This window comes from Grammomys surdaster, unplaced genomic scaffold (assembly GCF_004785775.1).
Source record: "Grammomys surdaster isolate TR1022 unplaced genomic scaffold, NIH_TR_1.0 209, whole genome shotgun sequence".
NCBI lineage: Eukaryota > Metazoa > Chordata > Mammalia > Rodentia > Muridae > Grammomys > Grammomys surdaster.
In genome coordinates, this window is record NW_021604654.1 from 1,950,647 (window position 1) to 1,967,989 (window position 17,343).

The 17,343-nt window shown below is 53.4% G+C and overlaps 1 protein-coding gene across 2 annotated transcripts; it reads right to left on the reverse strand.

Moving 5' to 3' along the window:
• Positions 1-4,366: 4,366 nt before the first annotated feature.
• Positions 4,367-11,800, reverse strand: Bsg (basigin (Ok blood group)). Of its 2 annotated transcripts, XM_028771732.1 has the most exons (8): positions 11,638-11,704; positions 7,243-7,590; positions 6,418-6,574; positions 6,122-6,204; positions 5,876-6,015; positions 5,286-5,568; positions 5,039-5,063; positions 4,367-4,841 (listed from the first exon to the last, which is right to left on the reverse strand). In XM_028771732.1, exons 1-8 carry the CDS (start codon positions 11,702-11,704, stop codon positions 4,778-4,780), a joined length of 1,167 nt encoding a protein of 388 aa, XP_028627565.1. In that variant the 3' UTR covers positions 4,367-4,777. The 2 variants fall into 2 exon arrangements, with proteins under 2 accessions (XP_028627565.1, XP_028627564.1); XM_028771731.1 differs by lacking the exon at positions 7,243-7,590 and having other exon boundaries at positions 11,638-11,800.
• Between the last annotated feature and the right edge of the window lie 5,543 nt (positions 11,801-17,343).

The following is a 17,343-nucleotide window of genomic DNA, read 5'->3' on the forward strand; positions in this document are numbered from 1 at the left end:
GGGAAACTGAGGCCAAGGACGAACCCAAGGTCACAGAGCCCAGCCGGCGGGCCCCTGCCTTGGCTCACGATGCAGACCAGGCCCTGGTCCGCTCTGGGGTTCCTCTGGGATCTCGAGGACACCGCGGGAGGGGTAACCTCTGGCGCTTACCCCGCGGGTGCCAATCCCTTTCTTGGTTCAAGGTGGCAGATTCCATAATAAAAGTGTGTTCCCTGAGGCCACCAGAGCCCTGGCTCTGCCGCTTCACCGCCTTCAAGCCAGAAATCTACAGATATTTTGGGAAGGGCTGAGCTCACTCTGGGTTCTAAGCTCAGCCCATCTCCAAGCGCCACTTGTGGGGAAACTGAGGCACAGTCAGGCAACAAAAACAGTAGATACAGCCTCCTGTGGCATCTGGCGACTTCACCCCCAAAAGGTGCCCTTCAGCATAGTGAGGATCCCAGGTTTGGTAGTCCTTAGAGGTCCCCAGGGGACCCTGGCTCAACGTCTTCCTCTGTACTCATATCTGCCCCCTTGACTGAGACATCAGCTACATTCCACACTTCAGCCCAGCTCCTGGAAGACATTGGCTCCCAGGGGTCCTAAGGCTGTGGCCTGAGGCTATGTGGTGAGGCTGGAGCCAGGTGACACTAGGTCTAACTCTAGATCCCCACCCTTCTTCACCTAAGAGTGGAGAGGATTTTATGACAGGAGGCTGGGGGGAAGGGTGGCAATACAGTGGAAGGATAGCTGGAAACTGGTGGGAAGACCATTCTCATGCAGGGTACTCTTGGAACCTTCTTATGTCCCCTTTGGGCATCCTTAGATTTTCCTGACACCCCCCCCCATTTCCCTGGACCAACCTAAGTTCACCCTTAAATCCTTCTGACCTCCTGGATGCTTCTGGATCCCCTCTAGATCCCTTTAGCTCTTCCACTTCTGGAGCCTCTCTAGATCCCTTTAGCTCTTCCACTTCTGGAGCCTCTCTAGATCCCTTTAGCTCTTCCTAGTCCCTCTTAGCTTCTTTTGGACCCTTCCGGCCCTCAATGGGTCGTCAAGGTCCCTCCAGCCTTCACTGTTTCTGTCCTGACCTTATGCTTAATTAGCTATACCAAATTGGTTGAATATTCCAAGAATGGGGCTATGGTTTCTGCCTGCTCACAGTAGGTGTTCCATAGTGTTGGATGTGCCATGCCAGCTGTATGCCCTCATCTGACACAGATGGGCTTCCCTGGCCCCGGGGACTCCGGATGCCCCTGGCACCACTCTGCCATCCACTTTTGAACATCACAGTTGACAGTGCCAGACTGCGGTCCGCCCTAGGGCACATGCATGTTCCAAATGAAGGGGGATCTTTTATGTTCACCCTGGGAAGATGTCATCCCAGCAGGTTGCCAAAGCCCCAGGACTTGTGGTTGAGTGCAGGGGAGGAGGCAGCATGGCTACGGGCTGTCAGAGGATCTGCCATGCCAGGAGACTGCTCTGCCAGCCCAGGGGTCACAAAGGATGCTAGGACTCAGAGATCTTGGCCTGTGTCTGCACTTGGGGATCTTGTTGATTTGCTACTGTGAGCCAGATGTTTTCAATGAGTGGGAACTGGCCGAGGCCACCTGGTCTCCCCATACCCATGCTGACACCTGCCTCAGAGGTTTTTTTTGATAAGTGACTGGCTCAGGGCTGCTGTCGTGTGTGTGTGTGTGTGTGTGTGTGTGTGTGTGTGTGTGCAGAAGCCAGAAGTCAACCTTGGGTGTCATTCCTCAGGAGCTGTTATTTACCTATTTAGCTACCTTTTGGTCTTTTAGATGTATTTATTTCATTTTATTTGTATGTATGTATATACACCATGTGCAAGCACGATCCTTAACGAAGCCAGAAGAGGGTGTTGGACTCTCCTGGAGCTGCAGTTATTTGGAGCTATGAATGATTGCTTGCCACCATGTGGATTTTGGGAACCAAACTCAGGTCTCCTGCAAGAACCATAAATGCTCTTAAACCGCTGAGTCCTCTCCACTCTCTAGTTTCAATTCCAGCCTTTGGGAGGCAGAGGCAGGTAGATATCTTAAGTTTGAGGCCAGCCTGATCTTCATAGTGAATTGAAGACTAACTAGTGCTACTGGATGAGACCCTACCAACCAATGGCTGAGTGCAGCCATGCACACCTGTAATTTCAGTACAACATCATAGCTACCCCATTCCCCACGCACAGATACACGACCTCATGACCTTTGGAAAAACAAGCCAACCAACCAACAACCCAATAACCCTAGAGAACAAATCATTTGCTTCAAGGGTCTCCTTTAGACTCTTCTCTGCCCTCCCTCCCGCTCCATGCCCTCCCACCACTGAGCAGTCAAGATTCTGGGGTATTCTGAATGGAGTCAGAACCAGGCCAGGGAAGGGATAGAACAGTTGCTGACGCTGCCCCAATATCATTCAGCAAGACAAAGTTGAACTCCTTGGCTGGCAGGATCTGGGCTGTGGGTTTCCTGCCTGGTAGGGAAAGGGTTTCCTCAGGTTCTGATCTACACACATACATCCTGGGTGTCCACTGCACATCTCCCTGGGGTCTAGCTTTCTCTGGCATATCCAGAGAGGGTGGCTGTATTTATTTCTGTCTTTTGGAGACAACAGCTCATATGATGTAGGCTATAGAAGTCAGTATGTGCTGAGGATGACCTTGAACTGACCCTTAAGCTGACTCCACTTTGCAGAGTGCAGACAGGAGTGTATCAGCTCACCAGCCGGTCGTTCCTCACTTAAGCTTTGCCAAGGTGCTTCTCCCTCAGGACCCTGTTGGGTTGTGGAGAAGCTGGCTCACGTTGAGCACCCATCTATGATAGACTTCACAGTGATTGCCTTTTTACAAACTTCAATGCTGCTATCTATCCTGTCTGGTCCTTCTACCTACTTGCATTCCACGAGGATTGCAGAGTAGGTGGACCATGGGCTGGAGAGGGGTTGAGCAGAAGTGACCAGCGAGTTGCTGAGTCCCCGTGGGGTCCTGCCCTATCAATGAGTCTTTGTTTCACCAAGGCCCTGGGTCTTGTCTCTGCCTGCCGGCTGGGGGCTGAATCTCAAAAGACCCCGTGGTTTCCAGAGACTATTTCCAGGCTGTTCTGTCTGTGACAAAGTCAATCCTGTACCCATCTCATCTCAGGAACTGAGAAGACTTTAGGAACAGAGGTGAGCATTTGCTTCTTTGCCGTTCTGGGCTCTGAGGGGCATGCAGCCAGCATTCATTATGCTTTGGTTGGGTTATATGGACAACAACCTGAATGATGTGGATATCACTTTGCTTCTCCAGGGGAAGACTACTGGAGGTGAGCCCTAAATAGAACCACTTTCTAAACCCCTCATTGTGTTCCGTCTTCTGGATGTTAGACTCACAGGGTTAGAGCCACAGTGCCTGCCTCGAGACCCCTGGGGATGAGTGAGAGGACTGGAGCTGCACCTGTAACTGTCGGAGGTCTTTGATGGACAGAATACTAGATAACCATAGATAGCCAGTGCTCGGGGTGAATGCCATGGGCTTGTCTCTACACAAGCCCATGCGGACATTTGTGTAGTCAGTGCCGACTGAATCTTAAGCAGGTTCTCCTGTTCACAAGAAGGGTGAGATACCAGGTATATGCAGCTGCATGTGTGTACTAAAGCCAGCCATTTGGCTGGGTCCAGGGCACAAGTTTCCTCAGTAGATCAAAACGCAGCACCCCCTAGTGGCTGGAAGGCCAGGGAGGTATCTGAGGAACCAACAGCTTTTCCTTGACCTGAAGCAGAGGGCCTGCTCTGGACCCTTACTTTACCTCAGTGGTCCTCAGAAAAGCCTGCCAGTCCCCCAAAGACCTTCCCTCCCCTACCCATCACCACTCTGGGATGCACTCTGCTGGAATCAAAGCTGGCTTCTGGGTCCTGTCTCTCTTGAGCCAGACTATACAATAACACAACAGGCCACATACACCTGTCCTGACCCCTGCCCAAAAACTTAAGAGGTGAAACCAGCCAGGAAGTCCCATGGGTCTGTCCATTTCCCATAAGCAAGTTCATCTCCTAGAAGATGGGTGTCCAAAAGTGTGATCAGTACCATGCCAGAGGCATAGGACAACAGGCAACAATGTCATGAAGACAGCTTTTCTTGGTCACCCATGAGGACTAGAGCTGACCCTGCAGTTCAACTGGTAGGTCAGGACCCCTGGGGCCGCTGCTGAACAAGCCTTTCAATGGAGTCACTTCGGATATCCTGTATGAAAGGATCACAGCATTAGGAAGGCTGGGAACCACTAGTCTGGAAACCAAGCCCTGCTGACCAAAAACCCCTCCCCTGCATTCACTCTCAACACTCACTCTTCCTGTAAGATGGGATCTTGGAGTCTCAAGCAGTGACACACACCATGGTGGGGTAGGTCTTTATTTATGGGGTCCCAGACAGCCCAGCCCCCTCCAACAGTAAGTCAGAGCGTGCCCTGGCCTTTCCCCCTGACCGAGGACAAGGCCCCATTCCCCCACTCCACAGGGCTGTAGTGACACACTTCAGAAGGGAAGGAAAAATAAAAACATAAACCCCTAAGGAATGGATTGTCTGCATAGAAACCTCATTTAGTTTAAACTAGAAACAGGGGCTGCAAGTGGCTTGCTTCTTCCAGGTGGGCTTTCTGTAAGGTAAGGCTCTGTCTTCACTTGGGTTTGGATAGGTCGGGTTGGGTCGGCTCAGGTCGGGGACAGGATGGGACACAGGAGTGGAGGCAGACACTGGGCTGGGGTCAGACGGCCCGGCCCCTCCGCTCCCCGCCTGCCCCAGCACTCAGGTGGCGTTCCTCTGGCGCACATTCTTGTCCTTGTCATTGAGGTGGGTTCCGCTGCCTTTCCTGAGGAGACACAAGGGGGTCACCACTCTGACAGGCCCCACCACAATCTTCCATCATTCCAACAGCAGCCAGACACTTTCCCTGAACCCACCGAGGCCCATCAAAGATGGACACACACTGAGTCCTGGAGGACCCCCCCCCCCAATTTCTATAAGGCACACAGATAGCTCCTCAGAGCCCACGGCAGCTGGACTTACAGTGGGGCGGCACCAGGGTCATCCTCTGCAATCCCGAACAGCCACATGAAGGAAAGAGGACATTGTCAAAGCCTTGTGAGAGCCTTGCTCCACACTGCCATCCCAGGCTCACCATGCAGTTGGCAGCTGGAGGTACTCACAGCCCCAAGCCCTCACAGTGGCTACCTGAGCTACAAGCAGACCCCATCCTCCTTCAGGCCGACACTGAGTTTGGCCCACCCGCTCACCCAGACCCAGGGCTGCTCACCGTCCAGGGTCTGGTCTGGCTTCCGCCTCTTCTCATAGATAAAGATGATGGTAACCAATACCAGGACCTCAGCCACAATGCCCAGGAAGGGCCAGAGGGCTGCCAGGCGGCTGCGTACACGCAGTGAGATGGTCTCCCGAACACTGCCCTGGGAGCTGGTGGCATTACACACATAGGTGCCAGGGTCGATATTTATGTCCAGGTCTCTGATGGTCAGCTCTGTCTTCTCAGGTGTGGAGACCACCATGTACTTGCTATTGGTTTCCGTGCCGTTGGTGATGAACTGAGAAGAGGGGCTTGTCACATCCTGCCAGAGTCTCCTTTACTGTCCCAGGAGCCCCACAACATTCCCTGCCATGGTATCTCTGGAAGCCCTGTCATTCCTGTAACCTCATGTGCCAGATTCCCCTCACCAAATTGCCCCTCCTGTGTCCCCACTCCCACGGCAGCCCTCACTACTCCTAGAACCCCATGCCCCTTCTGCTGCCCCGCCCTCCCTGTGTCCAGGACCCCACGTTCCCACTGCAGCCTCTACTGCCCCACCACCCTTGGTAGCACTCAAGCCCCATGTCCTTAGCTATCGCCCTCACCTGGTCCCCAGTGTCAGAGGTCTTAAACCAGAACCACCCTTCAACAGGAGGGTGGGATGCCTCGGACTTGCAGACCAGCTTCACAAACTCTCCCTCGCTAGAGTGCTCCGATTTCTTTCCGACCTTGATCCTGGGTGGCCCTGTGAGGACGAGAACCCTGCTGCCCAAGCACGTAGACTGCTCTCAGGCCCACACCAGCCCCCAGCTCACCACAGCCTCGGCCTGCGCTCTCCGCCCCCAGATTACCCTCCACATTGATGTCGCCTCTGCCCACAGGCTCAGGAAGGAAGATGCAGGAATATTCCCCAGAGCGGTCATCTGCATCCACCCTGCAGGGGACAGAGCAGTGAGGGTTGGAGCTCGCAGGGCAAAGTAGCCACCTCCTCACCCAGGCTCTCTGTACAGACCACAGGTCCTCAGGCCCGCTCATGCTATACAGGTAGGCCATGCAGCCAGTGCAGAGCTGTGTGTGGCCTAGTACAGCTCCACAGGGTGCATCTGTGAGACGGCGTGACAGGGTCCTCCGAGCACCATGGACTCACATGTACTGCATGTGCAGGTCGGGCAGCGTGTCCTCCTGCAGTACCTTGCCACCTCTCATCCAGCGGTGGCCAACGATGTCAACACCACTGCTGTTCAAAGAGCAGGTAAGCTGTGTCTTGGAGCCGACTTCCCGGACAGAGGTTAAGATGGTGCCCGCTGAGACCACAGGGAGAAAGAGTCAGCTTAGGACAACAGTCTGCCCCACACCCCTGCTTCTGGAATCACAGTGGCTGACAGTCTACAGCCCCAGACTTCTAAGGCAAGCTGATGTCCCACACAAGTAAGGCAAGAGACCCAGCTGCCCAAGCCCCGCCTGCCGCTCCCATAGCTGTGTGGTTCAGGGGGAGTACCATCCCCAATTCCCCACATAACAAAAACACATGATGTCTCATGTTCCCTTCACTGATATTTGACCATCACTCAGAAATGGAAACTAAACCCCCAGAAGTCTCTGGAGAGTCTGCCTGGACTTTTCAGGTTTGCAGTAGACAGTCAGAGCGAACACTTGGGCAGCAGACCCCACCTCTAGCAGACAAACACACAGGGAAGGCTGTGAGCCAGGGGGCAGGTGCATAGAGCACAACAGGGTAGGAGGTCAGGGCGGAATAGAGGACCAAAGGCCTGGGACAGGAGCCGAGGAACCACCTGGAAGAGGGCAGGGCCAAGCTGCACCCAGCAAGGTGACACCAATGAGTGTCTGCCCCACCCATGTCCCCAGGTGAGCCTAAATGAGTGGAAGGTAGGGCCGTGTCTGGTTCTACAAGGTGGGAGCCAGGGTTGGGTGGCACAAGAGGTAAACAGAGACAGGTGCCCTGGCCACTCACGTTCAAGGACCACCACGCTTGCCTGGGCACGGACCCACTTGACCCTGGGTGGCCGGGTCAGGTGGTTGCGATCAGGGTCACTGCTGGCCCGGCACTCGTAAGTGCCTGTGTCCTCTGCGGTGAGCGCATCAACAGACAGCGAGCTGGCTGCATGCTGGTGGTAGGTGGCATGGATGTGAACTCGGTCCAGCCGGGCGCCATCCCAGAGCTGGGAGCAGCTGTCGTTTGGATCATTCCCTTCAAACCACCACTGGATCTCGGGGACAGGGCTGCCCACAGCCTCACAGTGGAGGGACACGATGCCCCCCACCCACCGCTCCTGTGACAGTGGTGCCTTGAGGAAGCCAGCTATGGGAAAGGGTTGCTCCCATTACTACAAGGGAGGAGAATCAGGAAGGACAACCACCAGGGCCTGCCACAGGGGCCAACACATCCAACTCCATTTCTTTCTGCTTGCAGGGAGAATTATGAAGTTAGGTAGAAAACAAAGCACAAAGGGCTGGGTAAAAGTGGTGACCGCCAAGCCCACTCGGTGAAGGACCTGTGTGCAACTCATGCACACACGCGCGCGCACACACACACACACACCAAATGTAACTAAAAAAAGAGTGTAGGAGCCAGGTGTTGTGGCTCGCCTATAATTCCATCACTCAGGAGATCCATGCAGGAGGATTGCTAAGAGTTCCAGGCCAGATGAACTACATGTTTAAAATTGTCTCCAAAACAAAAAATTAAGATAGGGCCTCTCAGCATTACACAGGGTCCTGGGACACTCAGACCGGTGTGCCTACCCCAAACACATGTCCCAGGGGAAGGCAGGGCTTTGCACGCCCACGTAAGGTGTAGCTGTTGTCAGAAGGTACAAGTCTATGGCAGGGCCTCAGGCCCTGTTCTGGGGGTGGGGACAAGATAAGCACTTGCCCCAAAGCTCCAGGGCCAAGAGTGACACCTACCACCAAAGTGGCCCCAAGACCCCTGGGGTATGAAGGACACAGCAGATTTGGTAAAGGATGGTTTCTTGGTAACCTACATTCCAGAGCTGAGATCTTCCAGACTCCCCACCTGCAGTTCCCAGCAAATAGAAGTCAAGGAGTCAGGAGGAGGCCACAGCAGCGCCTTCGCCCTTAGCCCCCTTCCTGTTTACTGCCTCAGGATGTCTGTATCAACACCACTTCATCTAGGACGGTCAGGAAAGACAGGTGCCCTGAAGACCTCGGACCCAGCTGCATTTCTGAAGAGACACTAAACTATGGGTGTCATCCGTCTGGGACATGGCTGACATGTTCCAAGGATCACAAGCTTAATGGTCACATGCCAGGCTGTTAGGACCATCTAGGTGACCCATGATCGGTCTCAGGAATGCAGGGTGCCCCGTGGTACTCCCTGGCATCTGCCACTGACCTTCCCACAGAGAACCTAGCTAGCACTGCTTAAGAGTGACCATTAACTAGGACCCCAACCTTAGGAGCCTCCACAGGGTCTTCAAGAAGTCGCTGGGAGCCGGGCCGTGTCACTTGCAGCCCACAGCTTCCAGCCTGTCCAAACAGCATCCTCCTTTCTGCCTACTTGCAGCTAGGTGAGAGAGCAAGGCCAGCCTGAGGCACTGGGTAAACAAGCCAGCACCACAGGGTGCTGGGAAGGGAGGGGTGCTGTTCTGGAGGGCAGCCCACACCCAGTCTCCTGCTACCCAGTGATGGCCTAGGCTGTTGGCTTGTCACCTCTCCAGAACACCATGTCATTCAGACACCTGAGGAATGTGGGTAAATCAGATCTGTGTAACTGCTGGGGCGACACCCTGCAGTGTCTGAGTGAGTCGTCCTGGCCAACGAGGCTAACCTGGTCACTCGCTCAGAGAAACCATGTGAAACTGGGGTGTAGAGTGCTTAGACCAGCCTGCAGAGACCCTAGTATCAAGTTCCAGCCTCAGACAACCAGGAAACTTAGGTGCCCATGCTACAGGGCTGCCCTCTGAGCAGAACTCCCTCCCCGAAGCCCAGGTTGACCTGGGCTCTGCTCCCAGGAAGGGCTAGGATCTGCCCATAAGCTACACTCTGCACTTGGCTCCTGTGCACTGCAAAGGTCTGCTTATCCCCAGGCAGAAAGCCACTGGGCCTGTGCCCAGAACAGAATAAATCAGCTGCATCCATCTTGCCAGGGGACAGCTATCTGCACCCAACAGCCAGCCTCAGGGGATCACCTCAAGATGTTTCTGTGGTGAGGAAGAGGGCATGGATAAAGTGGGTCAGGATTAACCCTGGGCACTGCTGCCAGGAAAGACCCTTCCTTGTATCTACTGCTGATGGGGGCAGCAGTCATTTGGCCCATTTCTCCAGTGGAGCTCTGGCCCTTTGCCTGCCATCTGGAGTCCACACCTACCACACTGCCTTTCCTTGCTCAACCTTGCCATGACCTTGAATACCTGCCTTCCCTACCTGGGCCTCAGTTGCCCTTTGAGCCTCAATCAGGCAAGGACCTAAGGCCAGAATAGGCCAATCTCCAGGGTGGGAAAAAGCTGAGTATGCGGAGCCTGGTCACTGGAAATCCCATCAAGAATGATAATCCAACAAGTCCCTGGGCCTGTGGTCCAGGCCACTCCCAGGCACTCACTCCCAGAAGTCCCCAATCAGTCCTAGATCAGATGAGCACCGTACCAGCCCGAAGCATGGCTCCAGCCCAGAGGGGACCTCCATCTCCTTCCTTTGCTAGGGGCAAGGACAGATGGCTATTGCCAAGGACTGTGGACTATAGAGAGCCTGCAAGCTCACCCCAAGGAGGACAGGGACAGCTGGGGACATCTGATTGGGACTCCTCCAAACCTAGGGAGGGAACTGCCACTGGGGAATTCCTCACCCAACCTCTACACGTGACCCCAGGGCAACGACTCCACGCAGCCCCCAGTCCTCCAAGCCTAGGATACACCATCCTCAGGCATCTGTGTACCCTAAGAACCCAGAGAGTCAACTCTCAGCCCTTTCCAGTCCACACCCTCCCAGACCTGAGGGCATAACAGGCAATGCTATCCCCCACCAACCACATCTTCCTTCAGATTCCCGAAGCAGTACTGTGCTCCTTCACTAAGTACAAACAGCAATGCGGCAGCTTCCTCCACCCCAAGACCTCCCAATCCTTTCTCAGGTCACCCTCACATCACCAAACAGTCAAGGACCTCCCCAAATTCCTAATCACCTCCCTCCTACCCATGTGCCCAGGCACTTCTGTATCTCAAACCTCCTGAATCATCTCCCTGGCTGGTCCCCCAAGTATGGACACCCTGAAATGGTCGCCCCTCCCACTCAGTCCCCCTAGTAGCCCCAAACCTTGGAGACAGCTCTTGCAGGAAAAAAGGCCGCTTCACCTCCTCTCCCTCCCAGGTGACAGCACTAAAGTGGCAGACCTCTCTAAATCCATGCCCTCCTAAACTAGGGACTCCCACCCCGTTGCCCCTGTTCCCTGTGGGAACCAAGATTGCAGTTCCCTCTACTCCCAGGTCTTCCAAATTTGGGACCTCCCCAAGGTGGCAGCTTCCTCACCCCCCAGATCTCTCCAAACCTGGAGGAAGCCATCTGCAACATCGCTGTCCCCCACCCCAGGTCCCACAAACCTCTCCCAGATGTCCCGAAATTCCCTCCTGCCCATGATTACTTTCCAGCCCTGTCTCTCAAGTGGGGAACCCTCAACCTGGTGGCTTCTTTTATCTTCACACTCCAGGGCCCTAACACGAGGAGGTCAATCTTCAGGGTTAAGTCCCAGCCCTGGTACCCAGGTGGAGACACCAAGATGGTCAAGATAGTAGTTCTACGACCACGGACGCCCCAACTCAACCTCGGAGATGTTGCCCCAGAGCCTTACTGTCTTCCAGCCTCAGGGTCACCTCCTCCCACACCTTCCCTAACTCCCTCAAACCTAGGTCAACTATAGTCATTGTTGTATCTCCAAACCTCCAGGGTCACCTCCCAGCACTATTCTGGGAGTTGGGACAGTTAAGGCAGCGGCTCCCTCCATTTCCAGCTGTCCAAAATCTGGGGTCATCTCCACTCACTTCTGTACGCCAAATTCTCTACATTACCTTCCATGTTCGGGTGGGGACTACCGCAAGGTGGCGGCTCCTTCCACGCCTGGTTCCCACAACCTTAGACTGTCTCCCTCGGAGTCCTAACCTTTGATTTGTCTCTCCAGGGCCTCATCTCTAAGATCATACCCCTCCACCTCGTCGCCCAGTCGAGGTCTAGGGTCAATGCGAGCGTCACCCACAGCCACTGTTACTCCTCCACAAATCTCCAGTCCGGAGCCCGAGTAGGGAACCAAAGCTGTGGCTTCCTACACCACCAAGTCCCCGAAATCTGCGGCTCACCTTAGGTCCGTGACCCCAGCCCGGCCCCAGCACCCCGCTCTTACCCGCCGCGCAGGCGCCTTGGCCGCTCAGGAGCGTGAAGGCCAGCGCCAGCAGCAGCGCCGCCGCCATGTCGCCTCGTCCAAGAGCTGCCCCACTGCGGCTCTATAAGAAGGGCGGGGCGCGCGCACGCAGGCACGCACGTACGCACGCGGCGTCGCAGGGCGGGGCGCCAGACGCACAGCGAGTAGGCACGTACCCAGCGTCCGCCGCCCAGGCTCGCGCTACAGAAGCGGAGCGGGTGGGGAGGCGTTGGCACGTGACCATGCAGGCCACACCCTCGAAGGGGTGGGGCCTGGATCCTGGACTGCCCCTGTGCGCGCGCGCACTCTCTCTCCCCTCTCCCCTCTTGCTCTCCCCTCCCTCTCTCTCCTCTCTCTACCTCTGTCACTTTTTGAGACGGGGTTTGTCTGTGTAGCCACGACTGTCTTGAAATTTATTCTGTAGACTAGGCTGGCCTCGAACTCAGAGATCCACCTGCCTTTGCCTCCCAAGTGCTGGGATAAATGCCTGCCCCACAATGCACAGCTCTCCTTTTCATTAAAAAAAAAAAAAAAAAAAAAAAAAAGAGCCAGGCAGTGGTGGCGCACGCCTTTAATTCCAGCACTTGGGAGGCAGAGAGGCAGAGGCAAGTGGATTTCTGAGTTCGAGGCCAGCCTGGTCTACAAAGTGAGTTCCAGGACAGCCAGGGTTACATAGACAAACCTGTCTCGAAAAACCAAAAAAACAAAAAACAAACAAAAAAAGCTTCTATTTGAGCTGGTTGGTGGTGGCACGTGCCTTTTATATCCCAGGACTCAGAAGACAGAGGGAGCTGAACCTTCTTTCCAGGTCTATAGAGTATATAAAGTAGTAAGGCCCTACCTCAAAAAAGTATTTATGTATGTATGTGTAAGTATGTCTCTCTCTGTGGGTACCACATGAATGCAGGTGCCACGGAAGCCAGAAGTGGGTGTCTGATCCCCTGGAGTTGGCATGATGGGCCTGGTGTGGGTGCTCTAAGAATTGAGCCATCTCCCCAGCCGGAACGTGTCGTACTTATTTATTGATACATTTTATTTTTGCTTTTATGTTGTCTTAAGCTTATTTTGTGACATGGACATTTTATCACAACTTTTGGGTTTTGTTTGTTTGAGAAAGGTGCTCACTGTACAGACTTAGCTGGCTTGGAGTTTACTGTGTAGACCAGGCTAGCCTCTGGCTCCTTTGCTGAAATCCCAACATTTGGGGAGCAGAGGCAGGAGGCTCTCTGTGAGTTTGAGGCCAGCCTAGTTTATACAGTGAGTTCCAGGACAGTCAGTACTGCATAGAGAAACCCTGTCTCGAAAATCCAAACAGGGGCTGGAGAGATGGCTCAGTGGTTAAGAGCACTGACTGCTCTTCCAGAGGTCCTGAGTTCAATTCCCAGCACCCACATGGTGGCTCACAACCATCTGTAATGTGATCTGGTGCTCTCTTCTGGTGTGTCTGAAGACAGCTACAGTACTCATACATAAAATAGATAAATAAATCTTTTTTTTTTTTTTTTTTTGGTTTTTCAAGACAGGGTTTCTCTGTGTAGCCCGGGCTGTCCTGGAACTCACTCTGTAGACCAGGCTGGCCTCGAACTCAGAAATCCGCCTGCCTCTGCCTCCCAAGTGCTGGGATTAAAGGCATGCGCCACCACCACCTGGCCAGTAAATAAATCTTTTTAAAAATCCAAACAAATAAATAAAAATAAAAGTGGGAGGTGAGAGCGAGCAGGAGGTTGGCAGCAACTTCAGAGTCAGCAGCTCCTCTGAGGGGTGCACACCATGCCAGGGGCTTCCAGAATGTCCAGGAAGGGCAGGACAAAGCCTGGTGATAAAGAGGCCAGGACTCAGTAGTAAGTTACTACGAGCCTGGTGACCCACTTACACACCGTGGCAGCTGCCTCTCAGAGGCTTCCGGGGGCCAGAATCCTAAAGTTTCCCTGGAAAGGCCTGTCAAAGCTACGCTATGCTACGTGCAGAATGAGGGTTAGTGCCGGGAGCTGCCAGCTGGCATCAAAGGCTCAGGGTCAAAACAAACAAGGCTGGGCTGAGTGGAATTCCTAACCCCTACATGTTTAGGCCTCTGGGAAATTTCAGGTTGGCCAGGAAGCCCTGTCCTGTGTTTACACAATGAAGCTCTCCCCCTCCCAGGCCGGCTTTCTAGAGTCTAACCTGACCCTACATGGCCAGCAGCCTTCTAAGCCCTTTCACCTCACTCAGCTTCAGCCGCCTGATCTCCAGCCGAACTAGCAGATAAAGATGTGGAAAGCCTGGAATAGTGGTGCATGCCAGTCATTCCAGCACTTGGCAGCTGGAAGCCAGGAGTTCAACGTCCTTTAGCCAAAAGTTGATTTGAGGCCACCCTGGGCTACAGAAGACCCTGTCAAAACCAAACTGAAGCAAAACCGAAAACTAAAACACACACCGAAGAAAGGAGAAAAGGAGCTGGAGAAATGGTTCAGCTGTTTAAGAGCACTGAGTACTCTTCCAGGACAGCCAGGTTTCTCTCCAGCACCCACAGGGCAGCCTACAGACATCTGTAACTCCAATTCCAGGGGAATCTCATGCATGCTTCTGGTCTCCTCAGAAGACACCAGGCACAGCAAGCAAGTGGTGCACCAACGTGCATGTGCATACAGGCAAAAACACCCATACAGTACCATACGTTATTCTCCACCCACAAAATGAGCCAATTTGAACCAAATTAAAGTATATAAAGGCAGGAAGCCACTCTCTGGTGTATTCACTGGAGGGAGGTGGAGAGAAGAGGGAACATGGAGCAAGAGAGAAAGTGCAGAGAGGGAGAGAGGGGAGACACCAAAATATAGGGGTTAGATGGGAAAGAGCTGCTGTGGGAGGGGCAGCCCACCTGGGCTGGAAAGTTCAGGGCAGAGGGCTGGGTATGCTAGCCATGCCCTGTACCAGGCAGGGACTGAGGGATGCTGGGAGAACCTGGAGGCCAGGTCCACTTTGGTATGTTAAATATGCACCCAGGTCCTTAGTCTGAAACCCAATATATATATAAAATAAAATTAAATTTAAAAAGAAAATAACTAGCCAGGTGGCAGTGCATGCCTTTAATCCCAGCACTTGGGAGGCAGAAGCAGGCAGATTTCTTTTTTGTTTGTTTGTTTTTTGTTTTTTGTTTTTTGTTTTTGTTTGTTTGCTTGTTTGTTTTGAGACAGGGTTTCTCTGTGTAGCCCTGGCTGTCCTGGAACTCACTCTGTAGACCAGGCTGGCCTCAAACTCAGAAATCCACCTGCCTCTGCCTCCCAAGTTCTGGGATTAAAGGCGTGCGCCACCACCACCAGACTAAAATTCAGGATTTTTAATTTAATGTTTGTTTGTGTTTTTGCTGTGTTGGAGAGGGAATCCACAGATTGACATGCTTGTAAAGAGGTCTGGCACTGAGCCACGCCCCCAGACCCTTCACTGGGGAATTCTAGGAAGGGACCACCGCACACCAGCCCCCAGCCACTCGTTCCCTAGCCCCTGATTAGGTCTCTGTAAGCGACAAAGTGACCCGACAGAATCCAAGTAAAGAAGAGACTGGGGTGGCCAGGCCTCAAACCCTGGAGAGTCAGAATCCCTGACTCTAGGAGAGGAAGGGCGGGCCCTGCCAGGCTCCATGTGCAAGGATCCGGGTCTGGACCGCTGGCTACAGATGAGAGAGCACAGCCGGTTCTTTTTGTCTGCAGCTATATGGGGACATGTGACTTGCCCTCCTGGTGAGGGCTCTTCTGAGGAGCAGATGGGAAGCATCCTACAGAAGAAACGCCAGGCGCCGGGGCCCAGCCCACAGGAAGGCTCTCCACCTGCAGGTGCTGGGGGGTGGCAGCTCTCTGCCTCTCCCAGGACCGGACTTCCCTTGCTGTAATGAGATATAGCTGTAAAATAGACATGTGTTGTTTGGTTTGGGTTTTTTTCACCTTTTTTTTTTTTTTTGAGACAAGGTTCTTTATGTCACCCTGGCTGTCCCGGAAGTCACTCTGTAGACCAGGCTGGCCTCGAACTCTGCAATCCACTTGCCTCTGCCTCCTGAGTGCCCACTTTTGTATTTTTTTTTTTTGTTTTTTTTTTTTTTGTTTTTAAAAGGGAGGCAGAGGCAGGCGGCTCTCTGAGTTCGAGAGTTCGAGGCTAGCCTGGTCTACAGAGTGAGTTCCAGGACAGCCAGGGCTACACAGAGAAACCCTGTCTTGAAAAACAAAAAAAAAAAAACAAAAAAAAAAGAATGTTTAAATTTATTTTAAGTTTTAAAAATTATTTCTATTACTGTGTATATTCATGCATAAACAAACTTTATTTAATTTTACTTTACGTGTTTGTGTGTTTGGCTACATATATATGTGGGCCCCATGTGAGTGAGTAAGTTCCTAGGGAGGCCAGAAGAGGGCGCTGGATCTCCTGGAAGTGGAGTTAAAGAGGTTTGTGAGCCACCTTGTGCTGGAAATGGAACTTGGCTCCTCTTAACTGGGGGGGACTTCTTTAGCCCCTCTTTTATTTTCTCTTCTTTTCTTTTCCTTTGGTTCAGGGTTTCTTCCTGTCTTCTGCTGGCCTAAACTCAGGATCCTCCCATGTTCCCCTCTCAGATGCGGGGTGAGCATGTTTGAATGAGCTGTCTCCCCCCACACCCGGTAGTCTCATGCAGTATTCTGTCTAAACTCCACCTCCACAATCACCTGGCAACAGCCAGGTATGCTCCTCTCCACAGTTACCTGGCAACAGGCAGGTAGCCCTGCCCACTATAAAAGGAGCTGCTTGCCCCCTCCTCTCTCTCTCTTGTTCCCCTTGACCCAGCTCCTGCAGGTTGCTGTCTGTCCTCCCCTCTTCCCTTCTCCTTGTCGCCACGTGGTCATGGCCGGCCTCCACCTACCTCTCTCTCTCTCTCTCTCTCTCTCTCTCTCTCTCTCTCTCTCAATAAACCTCCCCTTGTGGAACCATTTGGTCTGCCGTGATCTGTCCAAGCTGTGCATAAAAATCTTTGAGCTGAACGCCTGGTCCTTGGTTGGTGGGCATGGTTTGGGTGGAGGTATGTCACCATGGGTGGGTGTGGAGATTAGTCCTCTCAGCTCTGTGAGTGCTCAGCTCCTGTACCTGCTGGCCATACTTGTCACCTATTGTCATAGTGACCCACCCTCTAAAACTCCAACCCTCTGAAACTGTAAGCCCAAATAAACTGTGTCTCCTGTGAGTTGCCTTGGTCTTGGTGTTTTATCACAGCAGCAGAAATGCAGCCAACACAGCCTGCGTGCACACCATGCCAGAGGATTATGGTCTCTGAATCCTGAGGGCCAGGCCTCCTGTGTTCTGTGCTTGGTGTTCACTGCTCACTGCCTATGGCTCCAGGACACCACTAGCTGTCCCATGGTGGTCTTCACAGAGCCTGTCCTATCTCCCAGGCCGTGGCCCAGCCACCTCACGCATTCAGCCTGGTTGTTCCTACCCTGTGGTCTATAGGGATCAGCAGCTAACCAGTGTTGTCCTGGGGAGAAACCAGGTGTGCTGCTCTAGCCTATCAACCAGACACTCAGGAAGCTGAGGCAGGCGAGTCAATGCAAGCTCAAGGGTAGCCTAGGCAATGCAATGAGAGAGAGGAGAGGGAGAGAGGGAGAGAGGGAGAGAGGGAGAGAGGGAGAGAGGGAGAGAGGGAGAGAGGGAGAGAGAGAGAGAGAGAGAGAGAGAGAGAGAGAGAGAGAGAGA